This window comes from Simochromis diagramma, unplaced genomic scaffold (assembly GCF_900408965.1).
Source record: "Simochromis diagramma unplaced genomic scaffold, fSimDia1.1 OVJJ01000205.1, whole genome shotgun sequence".
NCBI classification, from domain to species: Eukaryota; Metazoa; Chordata; class Actinopteri; order Cichliformes; family Cichlidae; genus Simochromis; species Simochromis diagramma.
In genome coordinates, this window is record NW_024386782.1 from 13399039 (window position 1) to 13425805 (window position 26767).

The window sequence follows — 26767 nt, forward strand, 5'->3', positions numbered from 1 at the left end:
CAGCGGCAGGGGGCGCTGCAGCTCAGCAGCCCGTCACATATCACATGTCCGTGGCGCTTTGCCATGTTATCCTAATACGTCCATGCTGAGTGCGTGTGCGCGTGTGAGTGCCCGGCTGTGTTTGTGAGTGGTGAGAGAAAGAAGGGCGCACTTCTGTTGACTTAACCATGTATGTTTGTGCCTCCAGCTGCCACGAAAGATCCAAAACTTAAGAACAAGTACTTTTGTACAGTTAACATTTACATTGTTAGAAAGTAACATAATCGAACCAAAATGCACTAAAGTCAAAAGATAAAGTGGTTTGGCAATAGATGGCCACTTTCTAAAGGAGGTAATACCAACTGAAGCTTTATTCAGTGATTACTTTCTATGGCTTCAGCTATACAGACAGACAAACCTTTATTGTAATCCACTCTATACACAAACAGTGCGAAGACACGTTTCCTGGCTCGGAATAGTGCAAACGGTGCGGTAAGGTCCATATAAAGGATACAGAATTAATTAAACATAAATATGGATATCAGTATAAATATATACTGTACATTAGATTTCTTTGCTTTAAAGCTTTAACTCAACATTAAAAAAGAGCTTCATTCGAATCACACATTTCTGTGGTATAGCATTTGATAACATAAGTCCAGATTTTATAGAATTTGTATTGATATTTGCTGTGTTTTGAGTAAATACTAAATATTTTGTGTATGGTTTTGGAATATTGTTGACACATTGAATGCATTTGAGACTTACCACACTACCACACCTATGATATTGTTTTTGGACTTAAAAACTTTTATTTATTTGTTAATTTATGTATGTATTTATTAACAAAAAATATATTTATTTCTTTGTACACACACAAAAAACAAAATTCAATTCAATTCAATTTGTTACAGTGTGTACTGGCCTAATTGTAATCGTAAAGATATGAAAATTCCGCAGGATTTCACTGTCAGTGCATCTGTTTAACCATACCGTCTGGTTCACTTCTCTTCAGCCCACCTAAGGAGCCAACGATGCATTAGAAAGCATGTATTACTGTTGGTTGTTTGCTTGTATTTATCCGTATCTTAGCATGCAGCTGCTTCTGGGCGTGTCAGTGAATGACGTTTAGCAGCACTTGGAGAGTGCGATGCATGCTAGAGCCAATTTCACAGAAAATCCTTATCCGCAGCAAAACTGAATGTTTCCTTCCTTTTTTCCATGCTCCGCCTCTTTCCCATGCCCCCCCCCCAAACATGTTGATGTACACCTCCGCCTCAGAAATATCGATCCCCGTGGAATAAAGCAGGCCACTGCTAGACAGGGCGCCGTAGCAGTCCTCCACCAGCTGAGGGCAGAGCAGGACAAAACATGTTTGGGAGGTGCCAAGATATGTGGAACGGGACACTGAAATGAAAACTGAGTAATGTAAAGAACACATTTAATCAATCTGGTGTAATAATAAGTAGCTCTGCCACTGAAACAATCCCTCCCCCTGTGATAACAATTGTTGGGGAGGGGGTGTCTTTCTTATTAAACCAGTGGACTGTGCTCTACGTGTCCAGAAAGGAAATAACTGAAAAATACATTATTCGTGGGTTTCCCATAATAAGCACATAATGGGCTCTCGTGAGAGCAGATGATTATTATCTCTAAAGAAAGCTTTACTCATGAATTTCAGATGAAGATAAAACCACAAAGCAAACGATGCTGCAAGACGATTTTGTTTTTCAATGTTTATTTTTAGTTTTGAGCTTGCATTTATAATTTCTGCTCATAGTCTCTAAATGTAGAAAATCTTTTGTTAAAACTCCCTAAAATACATATCATTAGAAAGTTCTACTTTTTGTCTTCAGGGCACTATAAGAAGCAAAACAAATTTAAATTTAGTGAGCAACAATAAAAGATCTACACAGCTCCAAAGATCATTCATTGTATAATGCCCTTTTTAACACAAGGGAGTCCAGATATTAAAGTTTGTGGTGACTAAACAAGAACCAGTGGTTTCCATGGTCAGTGCAGTTGATAAAGCTGATATTACTGCAATATCACTGCGCAGTGTGTCACGTTTCCTCCAGCAGGGCTGACCTACTAAAACAGCAACGCTCACAGCAGAAAGAGCGTGTTGTCTGCAGTTGCATAGGCAGTGGTGTGCAGATTACTTCATCTGAAAAACAGTGTCTTTCATCTAATCATCAGATTTATGCAAAAGCTACAGAGGTAGTTTTCATAAACTCAGTGAAGTAGTCTTAAAATTGCAAAACAGTGGAGGACGATATCTTGATTGGCCTTTTAGCAGGAGTCTCTCTGAAGCTTTCTGTGTAGGACGCTGACTGCCACAGTGCAGTTTAAAGTGGAGCATGTCTGGCTTTTTTTTTTCTTTCTTTTTTTTGTCAAACTCCAAACGGTGGGAAATATATTCCCTTTACTAGTCACAGGAGGATTTTACACATTAAGGGAACTGATTTCCAAACTTGGCAGTAGAAAAATGAATAGATAACATTAAATTTAAGAAATAACAAAAACTATCGATGTTATGATATCATATTTTTAAATGTAATAATAAACTTATAAACTGATAGAATCCACATGATGTGCCTGCGGATACTGAATTTAGATTTAAAATGAACATTTGGGGTTGTTACCTGAAGATCTTTAGGGAAATCAGAAAGCCAATGAAAAAAAATCTTACATGATTGAAAACAATTCCCAGTTGTATGCGGGCATTCGCTGCAAGCGTAGCGCTGAAGAAGCCAATTACATGACACTTGTAGCTGTGAGAGTGAGGAGAAAGCTGTGGATTATCTCATACTAGTGGCACACATGATGGGAAATTTCAAAAAGCAGACGCTGAGCTGGTACTCTGTTGTAGCTGTAGCTGAAGGCTGTGTTTAATCTTTGTCTCCTAATTGCAGAGTTTAGGATTTTACCAATAACGTACAGTCAGCTCCACTAGAGACAGCGGACAAGTGTGTTTCTCCTATTTGCACACACTAACAATTTCCCAGCTGTAGATATAGAACGATTTTGCTCACATTAGAGCAATTACTGAGCTTCAGATAAGAGCTAATGAAAATGCACTTTGTGGCTGGTTAAATGACCTTGATGTAAGCTTCAAACATGTTTTCAGCCCGTGACTTCACACCCATGGACCTGAAGAAGGCATTTCTTTGATCACTGCAGTAGCTGTGTATTTTTTATATGATTCTTTTGCTCTCCACACATCTTATTGCACACTTTCTTGCCAGGGAATAGGGTGAGCCGTGAGACCATTTCTGTGGAGCTGCAGTCATTAGTACCTGTGCAGGTCATTTCACTGGAAGAGAACTGACCGCATAAAAGTGATTTTATGGTATATTTCATTTTAAAACATCCAAAGGTGTCCAATAGATGTTCTTTTCCTTCACCCTAACCAACCTGCTCTCACATGGAGATATCTGAATATGCATTCACATTGTGATCTAATATGCAATAACAGTTATGTGTACTGAGCAGCAACTTATTCCTGGTATCTAGAGATGTGCTCAAAATGCCCCGGTTAGATAATCACTGCACTCAAAGTACTTTGATACTCTGCAATCTCCAGTTAGAACAACAATAAAGATAGCAGCGCTCTGCTGCCATTTAATTAGGCGTAGTCATGTTGATTTTAAAGCAACTAATATACTTAAGAAGCAAGTCTTTGAAAAACTAAAGTATAGCGGTCATAATGGATTTGTACCGTGGCTTCACTGTGAGCGTTATTTTCTTAAGTAAGAAAGAGTCTAACACAGCAGAATATGCTAATACACCATCCATTTCCATTAGTCTCACCAGAGTGTATTTAAATAACCTTTTTTGGCCTTATACAACAGGGCCTTTTTGACATTTGAATTGTATTTTAGGTCTGGAAATCCAACCTAGCCTGTAAAACAAGCGTCTCCACCAAGCCTGGGAATCAGACACCTCAGAGAATTTGATTTATTCACATTATGCATGCCTGACAAACAAAAGATAAGAAAGATTTGCGTCCTTTCTGCCGTGCCACAGTTTCACTTTCGTTCTTCCCATAAAGTCCCTCTTCACTCTGACTTTTGAACAGCTTAGTAAAGGTAACAAAAAAACATAAATTCAGAACCCAAAGAAAATATCTGGCATCTCTGTCTGCTTCGAGCCATCTGATGAAGGCAAAAATGTCATATAAAATTATGTGAAGAGAAAGGAAAATGGCTTTGAATTATTTGAGCTACCAGGCTGTGTTGCCTCAAAGGTGTAACGATGCTTTGAAGTTGATATGGCAATAGGAGGATTGAGCTGATGGTGTTCATTCTTAAAAGAATGCTGACTATTGATTGTGCTTATTCTGCTTTTAGACGGGTGTAATACTAAGTAGCTCTGCCACTGAAACAATCCCTTCCCCTGTGATAACAATGAGATAATCTCTGCCAATGTGCATGTTCCCCTTGTGTAATTGCTGGAAGAACACATTATGTAATATCTTTTGCTTCATGGGGCGTGCTAGCATGAAACAGATGCTCTTAATTATGACAGCAAAGATAAGGAACGGATAACGTTGTTTTGCATTAGGAAAGCAAAAATAAAGTCATTGATCAGCTTTCTAAAGAGCTGTAACTTGAGGAGCAAGTGTCTATTTGAAAGACACAAAGAAAATAAATACTTCATTTAGAAGGATGCATGTTTTTTTTCTCATGTCGATCCACCTTGATTGATCCATCCCTTCACAGTAGCTTCAGATGAACTCTTTGTTCTTGTAAACAGTTTGCTGACAAAAAAAACCCCACATTAAGGTAATTATCAGTTTGTTTGCTGCCAGCGACTGAAAGAAACTGTCCAGAACAATCGCATTCTCTTTCTTGATGCTTTGACAACAAGCTTCACTGAAAGGTCTTTGCAGCTGTTTGCTGAAATGTTATTTTTCTCAAACCACTGAAAAACTGTAATTGTTGAGCCACTTTTTAAAAAATAGTAGCTTGGACACATCTGCTGTTATAGACTAAAATAATCTTTGTAGATAGCAATTATATTTAATCTCAGTTTGGTTTTTTTTTTCTACAATGAAAACAATGAAGTATTGCTATGGCCCAGTCGAAGTCCAGACCCTAACCTGACTGAAACACTACACTTAAGATAGTTGTGCATAAACAGGTGCCCATAAAGTCCGCCACAGTGATGTGAGAGACTGATAAAGTCATAAAAAAAAGTTATTGCTGCTACAAGTAGATCTACAAGCTACTGAATCATTGGATCATGTGAAACGTTTATTTTTCATGAGACTGTATCTTCTGGAAACTTGTTTCTGTAATTTTGGATCTAAGTGGACCAACAGGAATTTGGGGGTTCCCTGTTGCTCACTCATTGTTCTCTTCTATTTGCACATTGAGCCTTTCACTGGGCTTCATTATGTGAAATATTACCAAGACTATCATTAGTAACTCTTGGACTGTCTTAAAATCATTTTAGATGTGTCAGAACTATCTCCAGCTAAACGACAGCTAACTGAAAGATAGTTCTCATCTTGGTTTCTGGCTTTGATGACCAAAGACCAAGCCCGAAATCTCAGTGTAATCCTGACTTTTATTGACTTTTACCTTTTAATTAAATTAGTTTAAGTCCTTATTCAACCTTAAAGCCATAAGAAGAATCAGGAAGAAGTCCCATAGAAGGGGAGCATTTTTTCTTTTCCTTCGATTTCCATCCAGAAACCTCCCAGACAGCTTCAGCTCTGCTTCAAATCAGATCTCTGCGCTGGCTTTCAGTGTCAGTGAATAGAGTTTGAAGTACAGCTGCCCTTTTTATTAATCCCTCAGTGGCTTAGAAGCACATCCTGACTTTCTTTTACTAACTCTCTCTAATTTTCAAATAATCAAATAGACAGTTTCTAACCCTTGAATTCAGATTAAACCCTTTCGTGTGTGTTTCCACTGCCTTGTGGATTCCTTAGTGATGAGCAGAGAGAGGAGTATTGAACTTTTGTTGGGCTTAGTCCAAACTGGTGCAAATTAAAAGTCAGTCTTTCCACTTTCTGTGTTTGAAAGCAATAAATTGGGCTTTAAATTTAGCTTGTCCAATTTAAAAAATAAAAAAAGAATTTGACAGCATACACCAACTGCTGATTTATGACCTCAAAGGTCACACTTATTAACAATTAAGTAATCTCCCTTCTTGTCCTAATTGGCTCTCTCTGCTGGCTGACTAACAGTGGATTGGACAGTGATCAGCTGGGTTGGGGAATGCTGTTGTGTGATATGGCATTTCAACTTTGTCCCTGAAGGCTGACTCAGATGTTTCTCCTTCACGCTAAAGGCACAAGGAACGTACCAATCTGGCCGTGTGCTGCATTTGTATGCCTGAAGGAGACTTTCACTGAAATTCCACCAGCTGCTTTAATGTCAGAATTATGACACTGACTACAGACAAGGTAAGATCACTGGGTGCAGTTGATGCTTTTTGTGTAAGAGAGTGATTCAGCATGAGTGCATGTCAAGAAAGCGTCGCTTTAAAAAAGGCGAACGTGAATGCAAGTTTGTCAGAGACAAGTGAAGTGTGAGATTGAGCGAGTTTTTGACACCCAGGTGAAATTGAGTAATACTGTGGAAAAACGTTTTATCTTTTGAAAAACTGAGAAACACTTCAATTTCAGAACCATCACTGTTTGTTTCAGGTGTACGATGGGATGGACATCATTGACCTTCTGCTCAAAAACACAGGTGAATCCACCAGTTGCCACAGCAACCAAACGTGGACCAGCTCAACTAATGATGTAAGTGTGCTGCTCATTATGCACAGTTTGCTCCTAAACCGAATCACTCAGGGGAAAACATAATCACGGCCACAAATTCATCTCATCATGAGAACCTGAGTGCTGAGTTTAAACTGTATTCTGGGGTGTGCCTGATTGTATAGCGGCAAGTGTTGCAAATAGCAGGAACCAAAGGAAACAGAGAGAGAGAGCGAATTGAAAGCCTGGTGTGTTTACGCTTCTGTGTCTGCTTGTATGTGTGATTACTATTATCTATGATCTAGATTAATTCTGCCAATCAAGCCATAATGTAATTATGTATGCATACTCTCTTCAGACACTGAGCACTAAGCAAAGTGATCCTGATGATTTCTTGGAGTTCCTGCTGCATGGGAGCGACTCCTCCTCTGTGCCAGCATCACCCCTGTGGTCTCCCTGCACCAGTGACAGTGGCATCAACGAGGACCCCCTGACAGATCCCACAAACAGCCCTCACACAGCCTCCTGCACAGCCTCCACTCCCTGTGATATTCAGGCTTTCACGCAGTCTTCATGTCTCGTGAATCAGACAGTGGCAAATGAAAAAAAGCCAGATGTTGTTATCGATCTCGGTAAGACAACATTTAAATAGCAAAGGGTTAACCGGCTTGCTTTTTTATACAGGCCAGAAACATGTACTGAATTTGAACCTGTAAAGCAGTAGTTTGTTTTAACAGTGAGCGCAAATGTGAGGTTGAGACGCGTAAAGAACAAAGTAACCAGGGCACAGGACTACCAGATGAAAAAGGGGAAGCTTTTGACATTGTGAGATCTCTCATTTTGTGCTTTCTGTAGTGGGATAATGGGGGCTTTTGACTGAGCCTCTGATGGCGGACCTTTCAAAGAGCCACTTGTTTGGTTTTTCCCATTTTTGAACATCTTTAAAGATAAACGGTTGTGATTGTTGCCATTCATAAACTGTTTTGTGAGGGCAGCTATTTTGAATATTGGTTCATTTCACTGTGCAGGTTTTTGACCCACCACTAGTGCCAGAAATATCTGAAAATACATTTCATTTAAAAAAAAACCCCACATACATCACCTTCTAATTACAACAAAAGGTTTTAAAACACAAGCAAATACATCCACAAGGTCATAATTATGAGGAAAGGAAAGTAATCTTTTCGGGCTGTAATTTCTTTAACTCTTTACATACCTGCTTAATTACTCATCAGCATCACAATTACAGTGGACAGCTGTTTTATTTGTCTGTACTGGACTTTATCAGTGAATGAGTGAATAAATTCATCATCTACTTGGATTTATATAGTATATATTGTCTGTTAGGTTAAAGGTCAGTGTTCTTTTAATTCATTACAGGGAACAATTGTTGTTGGGAACACTGGTCTTGTGCTTGTAAGACTATATTACAAAGTCCCTTTCAGCAGCTGCTCGAAGCTTTGTAACAGCTATTACCGTGAAGGTTAAATCCACTGTGCATTTGAAAGGTAGCGACAACTACACAAACCGCCATAAACTGCAGCCTTTAACTCGCCACAGAACCAGTGTGGGTGTAATTCAAATGTATGAATTTATATCCACGAGCGAAGCGTTACTGGTTTAAATGCTCCTGCCAGAAAAGATCAGCAGATAAGACCAGAGGGTTCCTGATGATTCGAAATGGCTGTGGAGTGTTGACATATCAATATTAATGCAACCCACACAATTTAACATTAGTGTTTCCCAGTGTTTACAGTTTTCCACATTTGCTTTGACACATTTCTTGAAACCTTTCACACACATTATTTCTTTTTTCCAAGCTGTTAACACAAAACCTAGACACAATACTCAACGTCAAACTACTATTCATAAAACCTCTGACTCTTGTAAACAATCGTATCGAAATAGTTTCGACTGTGCTTTCAGGTCACACTCAAATCCCGCAACAATAAGAGCACTAACGAGCCTTCATTGAGCAACACATCAAAAAAAATGGAAAACACAACATCAGGGTGTGGACTTTAAAAATAGTTTGAATAATCAGAATAAAATAGAACAGAAAATCAAACTGCAAAAAACTGAACGAAATAGAGTACAAGAAAACAGATCATTACAAAAATAATTACTGTTAATAAGAATCTTAATGGAAAACAGGCACAGTCAGTGATTTTCTGAGGTTATTTAATAGGAAAAACTGTACTGTGCTGATGCTGTACTCATAGTATCTACCTAATAATACACAGGAGCAGGTCTGCAGTTTATAATCCTATGATCTATGTATGATCTATCTATGTATCAAAGGTGAAGAGGCTCTGATAAACAGCTTGATTACATTCTCACATTGTATGTGAGTTTATTCACTAAGCATCAAAGCCCAACAATGTTACATCAACTTTAAAGAAAGTTTCACTCATGCTGGCAAACACCAGCTAACAGCAGCAAAAACAACAGGCTAAGGCTTAAGCATATCCTCAGCAACTCACCTCATCTCATATCATCCATCAGAACTGACCTTCGCTAACTCATCAACTTATATCGAACTCTCACAAACGTCCACAGCCCACTTCAAAGTAAATAGATGTGGACGCCTCTCACCCGTCATTGGCAGCTGAGGTAAACAGTGGGCTGACAGCCTTCACACAAATAAAGAAATTGAGCAGACAATAGTAGATACACACTGGCTGGCTGTGGCGATTATGGAGTACAGTCTAAATTTAATGTCTTTGATCTCTCTTGGCTGGCTAAAACATTTTTCTCATATTGCAGCAACTGTAGCTCGGATTATGCATTTGAATCGAGATGGGTAAGAAAACAAAACTCAGTTGACTGAAATTTACTGACATCTAGAGGTGAAAATGTTTATTTACTGTAACTTTAAATTAAAACAGAAACAAGCAAAACAATCCTTTTTAAAGGAGCCCACAGAGAGCTAAACAAAGCTGGAGTGGGAGAATATTCCATATTCTAGGTGCCACAGACTGAAATGCTCTGTCAGTCCTGAGTCTTGTACAAGGAACAACCATTATATTCAGAGCCTACAACTGAAGACTACGATTAGGAGTGTGTTTAATAAGAAGCAGACATAAATTATCTAGAGCCTGTCCATTCAGTACTCTATTAGTAACTTTAAGAATATAAAAACATCATAGAATCTACTGAATTTACTATGTAAAGCACATATATCTGTAATACTTTAATACATGTAAACATTTACTTTCGGAAAAAATGGAAAGTTCTGATGCTATTTTCTATTTTTGTTTTTCAAATTGACTTTCTGTGAACAAGAACATGGCCTATCGCAATCATCTGAAATCGCTGTTTTCCTCTTCCCTGCTGTTTTCCTCTTCTTACAAATGCTTGTACACTTTTGTGCGCTATGAACTGGCATCTGTGTGTTAACAAGAGCGAACAATTTCAAGTTGTATTTAGGAAACGAAACACAATGCGCTGTAGTTGTGCTTTCCAAATGAGCACTAAGAGCAATTTATGTATAACTAGCTGGAAATTAAGAGAGTGAGTCTTTCAGTAAATGGAGTTGGGACACTGTGTATTTGTTTTAAAAGTGGCATATCAGGTTTGATTAACTGTGAAAAGCTGACAATATAAAAATCACACGTTCTTCAGCCTAGGTTAACTGGCTACCTTAAAACTTTCTCACAATTTTTTTTATATAATTACAAGACAATGTCCTGATGTCACTAATATTAAAGTAAAGATACATACTCCAAATCAAGCCAATATTTTGTGTGACCAAGTTTTCAAGGTACTTGGCTGGTTGCTTGCTTCAGGTGGCTTTTGTAGATTTTGGCTATCTCGACATCTTTAGTCTCTCCCAGACTGACTCCATGAGACAAGAGCTTGATGGGGACTGTGCCATCTGGTGCATAATTGGTGCAGGCATGATCAGTCTCCTCCCTGGTGGTGCCACAGGATGGACAGGAATCCAAGTGTCTAAAATGCCTAAAAACCTGTGCAGCATTGTGTGTTTGCAAATTGTTTTTAAAGCACAGAAAGATGCTGCAATGACTGACGTTTTGTGGTGGGTTTTGTTTGAACTGCAAATACAAGCAATTTTGTAAACCATGACATGTGGTGTACTGTTTTTTCTGCTTTAATATGCAGGCTGTGAGTCTGGCAGCTTAGAGGAGGATATCGGAATTTCATACTACCTCACCACAAACCAAAATCCTTTGCAACCACCCAGCCATTCTCTCACCGTGAAGGACCTGCTGTTATCCAACCTGGGAGACAAAGTAAGAAGGGTTTCATAATTGTGTTGAAACTTAAAATATGTGTGGTGTCCTGTCCAACTCTGACTGAAAGAGAATTTTATTATCTGCCTGTGCCTTCTTGGGGAAAGCTGCAAATAGAGTAACTTTAAGTGAAATGAATTCTGTCCATCTGGTTCACAGGCGCAGCGAATCCCCCAGCATTCCTTGCGGGAGCTTGTACTTAATGAGGATGAGAAGAAGCTTCTGGCTAAAGAAGGGGTAAACTTGCCCAGCAGACTGCCTCTATCCAAGGTACATGAGCGATATACACATGTATGTAGGGCAAACGTCTCTGCACAAGCATGCTCCAAACACATCCACAAACACACATCTGTATCCCCAATTTATGTATAAATCTGTATCCCCAGTTACACAAAGTCAGCCAGATATGATGCCCCCCCTACCCCACCCACCCACACACACACACGCACACACACACACACACAAACACACACACTCTCTCTCAACCTAGTTTCATCTCACATACCTTTTTCTTTATTCTCTCTTGTCCTGGTCTCCCATGTGTTTCATCTCCCTGACAAGTTTGAAGAGAGAGTTTTGAAAAAGATCCGGCGGAAAATCCGCAACAAGCGCTCAGCTCAGGAAAGTCGGAAGAAGAAAAGGGAATATGTCGATAGCCTGGAAGAAAGGTATGACATTATCTCTGCACCGGCTTAGGAAACATTTTTTTAATCATCTGCTTTGGATTTTTTTATGTTTTTCAGTGATTCAGTGAGTGTTTTGTTGTTCATTAAGTAAAGCACACTTCATGTTTCCTGGTATTTGTCAAATAGTTCCCTGAAAAAAAAAATCCTCACAGGAAGCTCAAAAAAAAACAATTGTATAACAACCTCAAACAACACTAGTGAGGTGTTTTGAATTAAAAAGAAGAAGAAGAAGGAGAGCTGTGCAGCAGTAGTTGTCATTGCCTCCAGCAAAACCAATTAATTACAGAAACTTATTCAAGAGAAAAAGTATATAGTGCCAAAATTGATAAAAGAAATACAACCCATTGAAATTCAGTTCCAGTGAAGCAGCCCAAAATGAAAGACATAAACCTTGTTATTTTTTTTTATTTATTCACTAATAAAGGCCATTATCTGGATACACAAAGAAATACCATTTTCAAGAGATTGCTGCAAAAGAGAATTTCTTTTTCATTTGAGGAATATTTATATAAAAACAAAAAACAAACTTGTACATAAGCATTACTGTCTATACACAAACACACAAAAAGATGATGTTTTAATAATGCAGAGAATAATATATATTCATACTCCTGCTGTGGAAAAAAAGAAAGTGAGCCTTCTCTCAGTTCAAAGGTTATATATCAGGGTATAATAAAAAATATGATCTAGTCTTTACGTGGTCTTAAATTTAGGTAAATTTAATCTGAGAAGGACAACAACATTCTCACATTAAACTGTGTTGTGACAAAAAACTAAACCAAGATCCAGAAACAGTCCTGTGAGAAACTAAGCACACCCAGTGATTCAGTAGCTTGTAGAAATACCTTTAGCAGCAATACCATCAAGTAACTGTTTCCTGTATGACTTCATTAGTCTCTGCCATCATTGTGAAGGAACTTTACCCCACTCTTCTTTACAGTGTTGCTTCTTGAATTCATCCACAGATCTTTTAAGGTCTCGCCACAACATTTCAACAGGTCAAGGTCTGGACTTTGACTGGACCATTGCAGCACCTTGATTCTTTTCCTCCCTTCTTTTTGGGATCATAGTCCTGTTGTTGGACCCAGTTTTGCCCAAGCTTTAGCTGTCAGACAGATGGCTTCACATTTGACTCAAGAATACTTTGGGATACAGAGAAGTTCATGGTTACCTCAATGACTACAAGGTGCCCAGGACCTGTGGCTGTAAAACAAGCCCAAATCATCACCCCCACCACCGTGCTTGACAGTTGGTGGGGGTTGTTTGTGCTGAAACGCTGTGTTTGGCTTTCTCCAAACTTGGCACCGTCCATTATGACCAAAACACCTCAATTTTTGTCTAATCCTTCTAAAGGACATTGTTCCAGAAGTTTTGTAGGGTTTTTTTTTTTTTTAGATGAAACCCTTCTAAACAAGCCACACTTGTTCAGCCTTTTTCTAATTGTACTGTCATGAGTTTTAACATTTAACATGCTCACTGAAGGCTGTAGAGTCTGAGATGTAGCGCTTAGATTTTTTTTAAAGTTTTTGTAAGGATTGGATGGTCTGACTGAGGTGAATTTTCTGGGATGTCCATTCCTGGGGAGATTGGCATCTGTTGCTTTCCACTTGTGAATAATCTTTTTCACTGTAGAATGAAAACATTTTCTGAGTGGCCTGATAACCCCAATTGCTTTTCTAAGATCGTTGCTGATGTCTTTCCTGCTTGGATTTGTGATAACGCGTACCTGAATGCTCCAGACCTGCAAACTAGCAAATCGTCTTGACGATCTGTTAATCAAGTGCATTTCATTAGCAGCGGCTAATTTTTAATGCTCTTCTTCTGCACTTTGACTTATTTTTATTGACATAGTATAATATGTCACGGTTTGCAGTTTATCTGAGGTTGTATATACTCATTTTAAGACCTCTTAGAGATCTTAATATTGTTTATGAGAAAAAAAATCGGTGTTCAGTATAGTCAAAGACCTGAAAGTTTCTACATTCATTGAACATTGTAAAGAAACTCAGAATACCCACCATACTGTGATAACTGCTCCACTGTGGGGCACCAAAACACTTACGGTCGATCTGGACCACTTTCTCATTGTGCATACACGCAAACTCACAGATGTAGTCAGGAGAGAGAATGGATTATTCCTAAACATGATGCCACAACCCAGAACAGCAAGCAGGTTTTTGCGTCAGTCTTCCTCCTCCTTCTCTACCTCGAGGCTGCTCGGAACCAGCCTCACCACACAGCCAGCAAGCCTTTGTCACCAAATTTATTAATCCCACCTGCCTCCCACATGTTGGCGCTTCAACCACATCACACCTCCACAAACAGCGCTGCGTGGTCGAGCATGTAATTTGACTCGCCTCAAAGAAACGCAATGCAGCAATGTTCCCCAAATTCCTTTGTTTGTCAAATCCCCCTAGGTTTATCATTCATCAGCTTCTCTTGGGGGTATTTTTAGAAATTGTTTCACTCTGATGTGGTTCTTAAGATTGACTCCCTCGCACTGCTGGACTCTTTTAAAACCTGCCATTACTGATCTGTGTCAGAATAAAAGAGTCGATTGAGAATGAATGGAGGTGTTTTGGACCACGGGTGTAGCGGGTGGGATAAAGCCAATACACAGTTTGAGCTTTAAAAATGGCCAAACACAAATGTACTGTCACTTTAGTAAATATTTGAAATGTGAAAACTGTCTGTGTGTTTTGCGTACTAATGAAAATGTCTTACTGATGTAACACAGGAGGTTTATATATCTAATTACATGCTATCAACATCTCAATCAAGCTTGAGCTCTGCTGCCTCCTGATAACAAAAGTTTCATGGCAGAGTGAGATTGTCTCTCCCAGAGTCAGCATTCGTTGATAATTAAACCAGATTCAAGCAGAGCGTATCAACAGGGTGTCATTATCAGTCGAAGGCATAATGGACTCACAGTGACTGAACCAAACAAGAGAGACACCAGAAGAAGAAAGGGGGTGGAGTCCCTGGATGACAGAATGGGGTTTGCGATAACAGTCAGCAGGCTGATATTGGCAGAGAGAGAAATGGAGGGCAGGCGAGGCAACATCATAAAACGATATTTTTTTAATACGATTCTGCCCTCATTCTCCTCCTCCTCTTTCTGTAGGATGTCTGCATGTGGTGCTCACAACCTCGAGTTGCAGAGAAAGATCCAGCAGCTGGAGGAGACCAACAAGTGAGTCCTTAAGTGAGGCAACAAAAGTTTAACCTGATGATTATTGGCATTAGATGCCTGGACGACTCAGTGTTTTGTACAATGATGGAGAGCTTAAAGTCCAGAAAATACAGTAAAGAACATAACACACCTGATTAGCTTTACCTGTGACAACATCCAGGACTTGCTTTTGAAAGTTGCAATGAAAAGCAAAGAGTTACCATGACTACAGCCCAGTGCACTACACTTCAGCATATGGTCTGGAAAAGTCCAAGTCTCTGAAGCTTTGGAAGCTATATCCTGGCTCAGGCACAGTCAGGGCACAGCTTCAGAGCTCTGGCATGATCGAATGGTCACTGTTAGATTTTAGAGAATGGCTATTTTAGCTCTGCAGCAATTGCTCCTGTAAAAATAGCACCACAGATGTCTCGGTTTTTCAGTTTATTTCCCTGTTTCAGTTATTTAGCTACTGTGTTTTCATTAGTGGGATTATGTCTGGTAGTATTTAGTATTTTGTTGATAGCCTAAACCACTTCATCTCAAGGCTATGACACCACAAGGCCTGTTTCATGGAGCCTAAATCCAGAAATATAGGATGACAGAAAAAATTAAGATTGACCATATATAGTCAGAACATCCGGGTGTCGTACATTTAACAATGGCCAGGCTGAGGAGGTGCAGCCATATGAAAACACAGCATAATTGCAAACCCTCACATCCGTTTCCCATCAAAGTCCCTACCGGTTGAACAGATAAGGCAGCAGGATTAATCAAACCTGGACGCGGGGCTTGTACAGAGCTAGCAGCACAAAATAAATCTCCACGACATCTTTTGTGACACCGCTTTCATGAAACCGAGTCACGGCTGAAAATGGCCAAACCGTTCTGCCTGTTAAAGATTCAGGACTGAAGAGCCTGAGAGTAAAATTACCAGAATACAAAGTGCATACCATTCCAAATCTTCACACAGCTTTTCCAACTTTTCTTTTCACTCGGCAATTTCACTGTCCTGATTTTTTTATTCTTTTTTCCCTGACGCTGGCAGACTGCTGCTTGTAAAAACAAAATGTGTGAAGGCTCCACACACACACACACTCTTCCTTCAATTTGTCCTTCTCTCTCTCTCTCTCTCTCTCTCTCTCTCTTTTGCGAGAGTAATCACAGATGCTGGAAATGATGAGACCCCTTATGTGAAACTTTTGCACAGCCTCTTTCATCTTTCTGTCTGGATTTGTGTTGCAGTGCTCTGCTGGAGCAGCTAAGCCGGCTACAGGCTCTCCTTCCTAATGGCCCCAGCAAAACAAGACAGAAAGCAACCTGCATCCTGGTGAGATAGAGCATTATGTAATTTTTCAGGCAGTCATAATTGTAACAAAGAAATACAGTAAACATTAAAAGTTCATAAGCACATCAAGGCGCGCGAGTGTTTGTACCGGCAGGACTGCGGCTGTGAATGCTTTGAATATTTAAATGAGTCAGAGAAGCACCGGTTGTGCAAAATGTTATGTAGTTGTGTGTGTAATAACCTACTCAGTTTCTTCTTTCTGATCTGTGTTTTCTATGCTTGACCTCTTTTTGTCCATCTGTCTGTATTTACATCCAGGTCTTGCTCCTCTCCTTCTCTCTGCTGATTTCTTCAAATCTTCGACCAGACCCTTACAGCCGGCTCAGTCAGGCAGACTATGCAGAGACCAAAGGTCCGTAGCCATCATGCATGGCCAATCTTGCTTTCTTTTTTTCTTTTTCGTCCATGCACACTCACTCATGCACACACACTCACTCTTCTCAACCGCATCTCTGTCTCTCAGTGCCGTCCCGCTCCCTGCAGTCGATGGATGATGCCCGAGACATCCCTCCTCCTCCACCTCCTTCTCTTCCTCTTCCTCTCCTCTGCGTTACCAGGGGCTTTGAAGCCCTGCGCAATCTGACAGAGAAGATTAGGCCCTGGACAGATCTCCCCAAAGCAGACGTCCCCTTCTCTCGCCATCAAGATCACAGGCACAAGGACCTTCACTGATTTATTCTAACAAGAAAGACGTGGCGCAGGGGTGCGAGTTTGGATGCGAGTGCAGCCCCCAACAGGGTAGTTTAAAAGCTTCTCTGCATCTGCTTTTCACTACAGAGGCTGGGTGAGAGGCTGCTCCAGCACATAAACATCCATTTGAAAGGTGTTTCAGGAATGCACTTTCGCAAAGGCCAGTAAAGAGGTCATTGACGTGGATGTAATCATTTTTCATTTTGCTCTGAATAAAAAGCCTTTAAGCACCTGCTGGATCATGTATGCTGGATCATACCTGTGCAGCTGATGCCTGTTAAATACAAACACATTAAATACACATGCACGCTCACTACTGTGATTTATTATTTTCTTTGAATATATACCGTGATCTGTGGTGCATTCAGTAGGAGCTCTGCGCAGTAATTTAATGATGCATTTGCATTTTTCACTGTGTGTATGTGTATGTGTATGTGTGTGTGTGTGTGTGTGTGTGTGTGTGTGTGTGTGTGTGTGTGTGTGTGTGTGTGTGTGTGCTGAGGCTTAGACGGTTAAATCTTTGAGACAGGTTGCTACTGGCAGGATCAGCCGGGTGTGAATTCACATTTTCTCCAGTGAATTTTGGACCCGTCTGAAAGTTTTGTTGTTGTTTTGTTTCCTTCCTCCAGCGATACCATGTGTCCTGTGTCGAGGAAAGCCGATTTGCAAAAATAATGAGACAATATTTTGAAAACAAAAATGACAAATATGACTCAATGAGCAAATAAAAGCTTCAGGTTCACAGCCGGCTGTCAGAACACCAGAGGAAAGTGGGTTTCAGTTTCATATCATTATTTTTGAGAAAGAAAAATATCGCTTACTGTAATTGTGGATATGTAACTAAAGACTGTTTACAGATCGACGTGAAGTGCCTTTTTCTGGTGAGATGAAATGAGATAAGCAGCTTAAATGTTCCACAGCTGCAAACCTCGAACAATTTAATCTGAAAATACAATAGTAGTAGATTTTAAGTCAGGAGTAACAACTGGCTGTTGGAAAGGAAAAGAGAAACGAATTGAACTGTGATTATTTTTAAATGATGAGTATGTTATGGATTATGTTCACATAAAGAAGGCACAGAGGACTCTGTAAGTGTTGTTGATGTAAAAGTTTCTAACAGAAGGACCTGAGAGCAACTTGAGGTGGGACACCTTGGCTACCTGATCTACCCCATTGTACTGTAGTACTTACACAGCATTGTTCAGTACTGTGTGGGGGATGAGCTGTTTTATAACCTGGTCCATAGTGCAGTACCTCTATCAGAAAGTTTATTTTTTGTTTTTTGTTCTTAACTATGAAATCTGTCTCTGTAGGTGAGCATGAAACATCTTGACAAATTTGTAATTAATTATACAATAAATGCAATTTTGAAGCAGAAAAACAACCCCCCAAAAAGCATCAATGAAAAATAGTACAATGTACCATTTTACAATAAATTATTTTTCCGTATTCATTTTTATGGATGTGTTTTTCCATATTTTTTAACCAGTCATTGAATTTTACCAATTACAGTTTAGCAATATGTCCATAAACTTCCATTTAAAAAAAGAACATATACAAAAAACATATATAATATCACTATAATTTCTCCACAGTACTTTATACTTTCAATCAAATATCTGCAAAATTGATGCCCATCACACTCAGCTGCAGTTTTCTGCCTCATATACTTACACAATACTTTTAAAAGAAACACTGTTGGCATTTCCGTCAAAGCACAGCTGTGCATTCAAATCTGCTTTCAACTCTATAATTTGAATACTTCTTTTTGGTTTATATTTTTACACAGTTGATATTTTTTTTTGTCTTTGTCGGTGGAGCTGCGTTGTGGAAATGTGGCTTTATCATCTCACTGTTTTTTTTAATCTCCTGGCAGCCGTGCATCGAGCCTTTCTCCCTGAGAGCTCTCGCTGAGCAGAGAATGTGGAATAACCGAAATAAATAAATAAATATTTCTGCAAACCAAGCTCAAAACTACGGGCTCACTATACGCACACACCGGCTAGGAGTCGGAAATGAATTATTGATGAGGCAGGTTAGGCAGTGTGTTGTAATGATAAAGAGTTAAAGATGTAGGTGGAAATTCAATCAGGATCTCAGAGCTGAGCAGAGGTGCTGCTACCCGAGGGAGAAAAGAGGTTGCAGGAGGAGAAGATTGCTCAGATAATTTTAGAAGGTTAGGCTGTCCAGATGGGGCTTCATGAACATCTGAGCATAGCTGCAGAATAATTAACCTGCACTCACAAACATGAGCACATAATTCTGACTTAATGATGACAAACATGAAAGCAGATGAGGCTGATTTTGCTCAGCAGTCTGAGTTCTTTCACCCTTTTCAGTGAGTTTGTTCAGCGTCTTTTCTTTAATTCTTATCCCTGCGCAACCTTGCATATATTTACTGTTTAAACATTAACCGGCTAAATTCTTGGGGCATTTAATATATATTTGATTTTTCTCTCCTTTGAACTAAATGTAATTTAATCTAGAGGTTTATTAACATTTCTTCCACTGCCATCATATTCTTTGCATTGCAGCAGCTCTGAGGACGGCATTTAGAGCGTGAATTCAAATCATCCTCTCCACCAAAGAATGACATTGACGAAACGCCCTCGATCAGGCCAAGAATTTGTATTTGAATAACTGCATGTATTACTAAAGAAGAGCTCATTTTTATAACCGTGTCTGGGCACAAATTTACATTGTAACACAGTCAGTGCAAAGTATTTTCACCTTCATCAGACAGAAATATTCACCCTTACACATTATCCCTACACACACAAACCAAAGTTTGCCTCAGCTTTACTTGCACTTATTTGGACTATAGTCGAAAACACGTCAGAAAAGCCCAACAGAGTCAGAATCTCCCCATCCATTTATTTTTAAATGAAAGCTGAATTTTTAAGCATCTTCGAAAGCCTCAGCAGAATGACAACAAGCGGCTTCACGAGGGAGATTTGGTGGGTCAGACTTCAACCACATCTGCATTTCTTTCCATGTCAGCACTGTGTACAAAATATGATTTATTAACATCTGAATTTGTGATTAACTGCTTGTGAAAACAGGAAAAGAAACCAAAAGGAAAGGATACACTTTCTTCCAAATGTCCCAGCTGCTCTTATATTTGCCCCCTTTTACTAGTTTTAGGAGCAAGGATCAATTATTTAATACCACTTGGAGCAAACTGGTTGAGGTTAAGATGTTGAGATCTCTTCTTTTTAAAGTTACAGACTGTTTTAATATGAAGGTGCTGGAGAAAATGTTTGCTGCACTATGTCTTTTCTCTCAAACGCACTCAGTTTAGATCCCAGCGACACACTGTGCGAATACCAACAGTGACCTATAAGACATGCAAATCGCAAGTGCACACACACACATGCACGCACACAGCTCTTCCACTAACAGCATCAAAAAGACTGAAAGCTTTCTGATTTTCTAATGTTGAAATGAACACTGAAAAACCCTTGAAGGCAAGAAAATCTATAAAAATATGATCAATTTATCTTTAAAAATTAAAGTTAAATCTGGATTACATCAAAAAGGGGTGGGTGCGGGGGGATATGAATGAAGCTCAGCCAAGAGTACTGACATCTGAAACTTGGTTAGTGGGGCATCTGCTTTAATAACGACAATAATATATCAACACTGGGGAGTCCGTGTGTGCACCGACAGGGCGCCATCATGCGGTGAAACGAGAAGCTGGGCGAGTATAAAAGCCTCCAGTGCGAGGATGCTGACAGAAGAGGCAACTGCATCATGTCAGACTTCGGCCTGAACGCGCCAAAGTAGGTGGATGCGGATTAATCAGCTCTTTCTTTTGTTTTTCCAATATCTCAGACATTTCCGACTGGAAACCACAAACAAACAAAAGATTCAAGCAAAAGAAGAAGAAGAAGAAACGCGCATTTTGGAGCTCTGATTTCTTTTAATACTAAATGCATGAGGAGAAAGAGATGGGGATTTTTGAAGCCGCACCTGCGCACCTGCGATCTCGAAGTTATCCCGGTGGAAGAAGTGGATAGTTTTGCGAAGTAGCTCGCCCTCTTTTCCCTTCCCCGCCTGCAGCCGAGCCATGCAGGTCAACAACAGCAGCTCCTCTGGAGCTCTGACAGGGCTGTGCGGAGGGGAAGAGGATGAGCGCAAAATCTCCGAACTGGTCAGCCCTACGGGAGCAGCCTCCTCTTTTAACCTCTCGTTAAACTGCTGGCTTCACATACTCTCTCAGGAGTCCTCGTTGGATCTGCACGGAGACAGCGCCAATCTGGCAGTAGGTTTGCTTACCTTCTTGTTTTGTTTTTTTTTGTTTTTTTTCTACAAGTCCAGTTGGATCAGATTAATAAAAAATGAAACGGTAATTGTGCATGAATCTTGGAGATAATGTTGTTTCTTTATTCTGACATTAAAGGTTATACCATTTTTTTTAAACAAGTCCCACATCTTCAGAATATGTTTCAGCTTAAAATATTTTACCATTTATTACTGCAGCACTCTGTAGCATAAACTGTATATAAAAGATGACACTGCCACCGTGCCACTCATTGGTTTGGTAAGTCTGGAGCCCAATGTTTTCACAAAGTGTCATCTGAGCTTTTTGAAAGGACACCCACCCTAAAGAATAATCTGCTTTGTCATCTTTTTGGACTTGAAATAATTATAAAATAAATATTATTTGCATATAGTGATCTTAAAACTAGCATTTGAGACAAAAAATAGACTCAACAGAAAAGCTTTGCCGAGGGTGTGACTTTCCCCCCATAGACCAGGCATTAGAACATTAGAAAGAATGCAGGTTGAATACACTTCCACGTTTTTTACACCCAGAAGCTATCTTTTATATACAGTCTTTGTTTATATCTCTTGGTTTTAGTTCTGCTCATATAGGCTCTAACTTTAAATGCAAATACGCTGCTGTGGGCCACAGCAGCCTTTAAATTATCAGGTTGGAAAAGTCTCAGATTTTTGTTTTCAGTTATGTTTACTGAAAACACCCTTCAAGCACAAAACATGTATGTGTGTGTGTGTGTGACAGGTACGAGTTGTCATTGCCCTGGTTTATCTGGTTGTATGTGTTCTGGGGCTCGTGGGTAACCTCCTGGCACTCTTCTTGCTTCACTCCCGTCGCCGTGGATACCACCACTCCTCCATTGACTGCTTTGTGATGAGCTTGGCTCTCACAGACCTCCAGTTCGTCCTCACCTTGCCCTTCTGGGCTGTGGACACGCTGCTGGACTTCCGTTGGCCCTTTGGGCAGGTCATGTGCAAGATCGTGAGCTCGGTCACCACCATGAACATGTACGCCAGTGTCTTCTTTCTCACCGCCATGAGCGTGACACGCTACCGCTCCCTGGTTACTGCTCTGAAGATGGAGAGCCCAAGGAGCGCCACCGCTCGGGCCAAGTGGGCCAGCTCAGCCATTTGGGTGGTGTCTCTGGTGGCCACACTGCCTCATGCTTTCTACTCCACCACTGTCCAGGTTTGTTGAATCACTACTCAACAACTAGTCTGCCTACAGTGCACGCTCTGTGTTTTGGATAAGGATCCTCTGATCTCCCTATTTATGTTTCCAGGTTTCTGCAGATGACGAGCTCTGCTTGGTTCGCTTCTCTGACTCCGACTCTGGTCACTGGGACCCCCAAGTCCTGCTGGGACTCTATCAAACACAGAAGGTCCTTCTGGGTTTTGTGGTTCCCCTTATTATCATCTCTGTGTGCTACCTCCTCCTGCTGAGGTTTATCCTGAGCCGGCGCATTGTGTGCAGCATGGTAACCGGGAGTGCCACCGATAAATCTGAGTGTGAGAGAGGCCGCCACCGCCGCCGATCCAAAGTGACCCGCTCCGTCACTATCGTAGTTCTCTCCTTTTTCATCTGCTGGCTGCCCAACCAGGCCCTCACCTTGTGGGGGGTGCTGATCAAATTTGACTTGGTGCCCTTCAGCAAAGCCTTCTACAACACCCAGGCCTATGCGTTCCCCCTGACTGTGTGCCTGGCTCATGCTAACAGCTGTCTGAACCCAGTGCTTTACTGCCTGATCAGAAAAGAGTACAGAACTGGCCTAAAGGAGCTTCTCCTGAGAATTTCTCATGCAGTGCAGCATGTTTTCTCTCTGTCCCTGAGGGGAAGGAAAGTGGAGGAAGCACCGCCCAGCATGGTTATGATACATAAAGACATTAATATGTGATTTATTCAGAGCAAGAGAATAGCCTGACATTTTTGCAAACACAGTTAAATGTATTTTGATTGTGTGTGCTTCAGGGGTGCTGGAAGGTGAATTTGGTCACTTTCTGTGCTAAACCAGTCTAGCTGTTTCCATCTCTCCCCAGTCTTTGTGCTAAGCTAGGCTAAACGGCCGCCGATTGTAGTCTCATAAATAGAACGCACATCATCTAAATGTTAGCAAGAAAGCCACTACGAATATTCTGCCAAATGTTGAATGTTTGCTTTGTAATTCAACTCTGTATGCCATATTTCTTTGGTGTCATGTGTGACATATTAAAAGAAGAAATAAAGTGTTTAAGTAAGGCATTAAGCCATTCTGTTCAAGCAGGAGCTTTGTCATTGATTCTCAAGGTCTCTGGAACATAATCATGAGTACCAACTAATAAATCAGTCTAAAATCTGACTCAAACAGAGACTTTTTAAGCAAATCCTGACTTGAAATTTATCAGCAAATTCTGCAACAGCAAAGATTGTAGAAGTATCATTTTTACGGGAAAAAAGGTCTTTAAAACTTTTATGAGCCAAAGTTAGTAAGCCTTTTAACCATTTTAAATAGGTTTCATACTGGTAATTCTATATATGTAGTTCCTGTGCACTGGTAACCATTCAAATGTGAGTTAATTAACTTAGGCTTTAAAAATTCTTTCATAATCTTTCTTTGGAGTTGTCTGCTTCTCACTCATTTTCAGTAGAGTCCTTGTACCTGACCATTTTCAGAGGAGTGTTTGTTTGTTTGTCTTTAAGCCACTTAACACTGACCTGTGAATCACTCGAGCATAAAAACACATCTAACTCAAGGAATAAACCAATGTTGTGTCTATACCTAACAGACAATTAGCAAAGAACTAGTTTAAATTGTATCTTTAGCACTTTGTTACTAGCATCCTGTTGCAAAAACACATCACGTGTTCCCATTTCTTCAGCTGAAGCAAATAAGATATTCTTAAGAAAGGAAAGCAGCGAGGGAAGGCTGAGGTATGCCAAATTACACAACAAGTGCAACAGGTCTTATGGGGTGATGAATTAATTAATTTAGCCTGTGCTTTCTAATAACTCCCCCCTAAGTGTGTCCAGAGGTGCTTCAAGGTTACAGAGTATTAAGCTTGCTTCTCTGAGAGCTTTGGTTGAAATCTAGTGACTGGAAAATTCACAGTGCATGACTCACATCATTTTCATATTCATCTGCAATTTTGGTGGGGCCTTGTCAACCTTGAAGATAGCATAACCTCGTTTAACAAAAAAATAAAGGTGAATAATCCTTACTGGCTGCAAGTGGGAGCAGTGGGCCAAATTGCCCCCCATAGCATCACAGAGCCAACCAGTTCCTTTTACTGCAGGAGTGAAGGGCTCATGTCTTTCCTCTAATGCAGCACCCGTGTGTATGTTTTATTTTTGTTATGCACTTCTGTGAAAAAAACTATTTGCAGAAATACTACAAGAGACTTTGGGCGTTATGTCCATTGTTAAACTGTTCAATCAGCCTGTGGCCTGTTTCTTTTTCACTGCTGTTTGATGTTTGAATAGATGATCTGCAAAATGATTTGTTTGTACTTTGCGTCTTAATTCCCCACAGAGACCATTATGAGGACTTGTTACAGTTTCATCAGGATTAACGTGTGAAATATTTTCTTGTGTTATTGCTGCTAATTAATCCACCGCGCAGGAATCTGCCGGAGAAACTCGTCTCCAGGACATTTTGGCATTCACATTCAGTGTTTGATGCTCGCCTCTGTGTCTGATTTCCTGTCCTGCTGTGAATTGTTTTGTGAATACACGTGTGTGCTGTGACATTAAATAAAACAGGAGAACAAGAGTTTGGTGACATCTCGGGAAAGTTAATCTCTCCTGCGGCATCACGAAGACAAGGTAAACGAGTCAGCCACACAAAGGCTCTTGCACGTTTTTGCCCTTTAGCAACCTTTAAATTTTGAACGGAAAACTATCTTCAGCCACTCGCAGACAGTTCCTGACATACAAATACCACACACACACACATACACATGAGCTCCACCACACCGTTTTCATTGTGCGCCACTGTGGTTGTAATTATTTCCCAGCCCTGCTTCTTACATCAATAATTACTTGCCTGATTCATTCAGCAGGCTCTCTGTGAGCTATGATGCTGCTGTCGGTTCACCAAGGGAGCCTGCATCTTCCAGCTGAGAACAGCAACAATCACAAGTGCTATCTACTCGAGATCCTTACTCAGACTATGCACTGTTATTAAGCACAAAAAAGTCTTCTGTTATTTGAAAGGCTCCTTTAGAAGAACTCACTTCACAACTCATCGAGAGCAAAACAACAGCCACAGCAGCTACAGTTCATCCACTCAGACCCTGGTGGGCCTTTCTATTACAGAGCCAGTTCACAGAAAAACATCTAAAACAAGAGGGTACAAAGCACGCGTGCTCGGCTATTCATCTTCAAGTGCTGTACGGAGAGGAATTTCACAGTCCTGCTGATGAAAACCACTCGAGGAAGTGTCATCCGTAAGTGTCCACATATGGCCTTCTTGGATTACTGATTTATAACAAGTGACACGTTTATTTCCCAGGTGGACACAAACATTAACACAGCTTGCGTGCTGCAGAAGAAAGCTACAAGGATCGTAACACCATCAGATATGAAGCGAGCAGCATGCTTAAAAAAAATGAGGATTTAGATAATGTCAAAAGAATAATGTGCAAAGTAGAAAATAATGGACTCCATAGCTGGATTCAGTGGTTGTTTGAAATCACAGAGACACAGTTTGAGCTCAGAGGAACCATAATGCTTAAAAAATGCAAACGTAAGGACAAATATTAATCATAGATTTATGTGTTGCAGGGGAAACAGGTTTCACCATCAATTTTTCAGCAAACTAAAGCTGATGTTAACTTAACCTGAAAATGTGTTCATCAACTTTTTATCATCATCATGATGAAGAATCTGATCCTGCTGAACGCTCCAGTTTCAAGGTCAAGTGCAGTACAGTGTAAAAGTCTTGAGCCACCTCATTTCTTTATACTTCCAGACTTACTTAATTCTTTAAAGTGGTCTTGAGTAATAATTCTCCAAACTTTCCGAAGAGCTTTCAAAGCTGTTCCCATTTCTTTTCTCTGACGGGCATAAAATAATATTTTTGCGCCAACAAGGTGCAAAGACCATGGCACCATGGTGTGCACCGTATCCTTAAAACATTGGAGGAAATTGGACAAGACAAGGACAAAAGAAGAACTTGAAGATAGACTTCATCTGCAGCAGATGATCAGTATCTGAAAGTCACCTCCTTAACAAATAGGGGGGGAAATCCAGCAAAGACCTGACACAGCACTGGAGAGACTCATCTGATGGAGATCTTGTCAAAATTAATGTAATTATGAATGCAGAAAAGCCTCATCAGATTTTCATCAATCTTGTAATACCATCTGGAAAGCTATGGCTGGCAACAGCTTCAAAAAACACACACACAAAAGAGCAACATCAGTAATGGATTGGCTTCCCCAGATCCCGGAACATTAGAACTGTACAAACTCTGTTTTTGCTTTATAAACTGTATTTCCAGGCATGTTTGCGTATATTCAAATAAATTGCTGCACATACTTCTCATGGGTGGCCCAAGACTTTTGCACAGTACCGTATATCTCACACAGTCAACCTCAGGGGACACGCAGTGGCCTTCAGAGCTTTCAACCTCATGTCACAGGTATCACCATGTTTGAAAGTGCAGC

General features: G+C 40.2%; 2 protein-coding genes across 2 annotated transcripts; both read left to right on the forward strand.

Moving 5' to 3' along the window:
- The first annotated feature begins 4342 nt into the window (after positions 1-4342).
- Positions 4343-17284, forward strand: LOC120727599 (cyclic AMP-responsive element-binding protein 3-like protein 3-B). The gene is made up of 10 exons (XM_040021964.1): positions 4343-6397; positions 6641-6739; positions 7056-7329; positions 10820-10950; positions 11110-11220; positions 11512-11618; positions 14761-14829; positions 16051-16135; positions 16412-16505; positions 16617-17284. The coding sequence occupies exons 1-10, from the start codon at positions 6377-6379 to the stop codon at positions 16823-16825; spliced, it is 1200 nt and encodes a 399-aa protein (XP_039877898.1). The 5' UTR covers positions 4343-6376; the 3' UTR covers positions 16826-17284.
- Positions 17285-20499: 3215 nt separating this feature from the next.
- LOC120727600 (relaxin-3 receptor 1-like) lies at positions 20500-24868 on the forward strand. Its single transcript, XM_040021965.1, has 3 exons — positions 20500-21107; positions 21870-22313; positions 22408-24868. The coding sequence occupies exons 1-3, from the start codon at positions 20913-20915 to the stop codon at positions 23017-23019; spliced, it is 1251 nt and encodes a 416-aa protein (XP_039877899.1). The 5' UTR covers positions 20500-20912; the 3' UTR covers positions 23020-24868.
- The last annotated feature ends 1899 nt before the right edge of the window (positions 24869-26767 follow it).

Bases quoted from the DNA above. Each gene is read 5' to 3' on its own strand.
- LOC120727599 (XM_040021964.1), top strand. From the start codon at position 6,377: ATGACACTGACTACAGACAAG. The intron at 14,830-16,050 runs GTGAGTCCTTAA...TTTGTGTTGCAG, and splicing joins CAGCTGGAGGAGACCAACAA to TGCTCTGCTGGAGCAGCTAA. The intron at 16,136-16,411 runs GTGAGATAGAGC...ATTTACATCCAG, and splicing joins AGAAAGCAACCTGCATCCTG to GTCTTGCTCCTCTCCTTCTC.
- LOC120727600 (XM_040021965.1), top strand. From the start codon at position 20,913: ATGCAGGTCAACAACAGCAGCTCCTCTGGAGCTCTGACAGGGCTGTGC. The intron at 21,108-21,869 runs GTAGGTTTGCTT...TGTGTGTGACAG, and splicing joins GAGACAGCGCCAATCTGGCA to GTACGAGTTGTCATTGCCCT. The intron at 22,314-22,407 runs GTTTGTTGAATC...TTATGTTTCCAG, and splicing joins TCTACTCCACCACTGTCCAG to GTTTCTGCAGATGACGAGCT.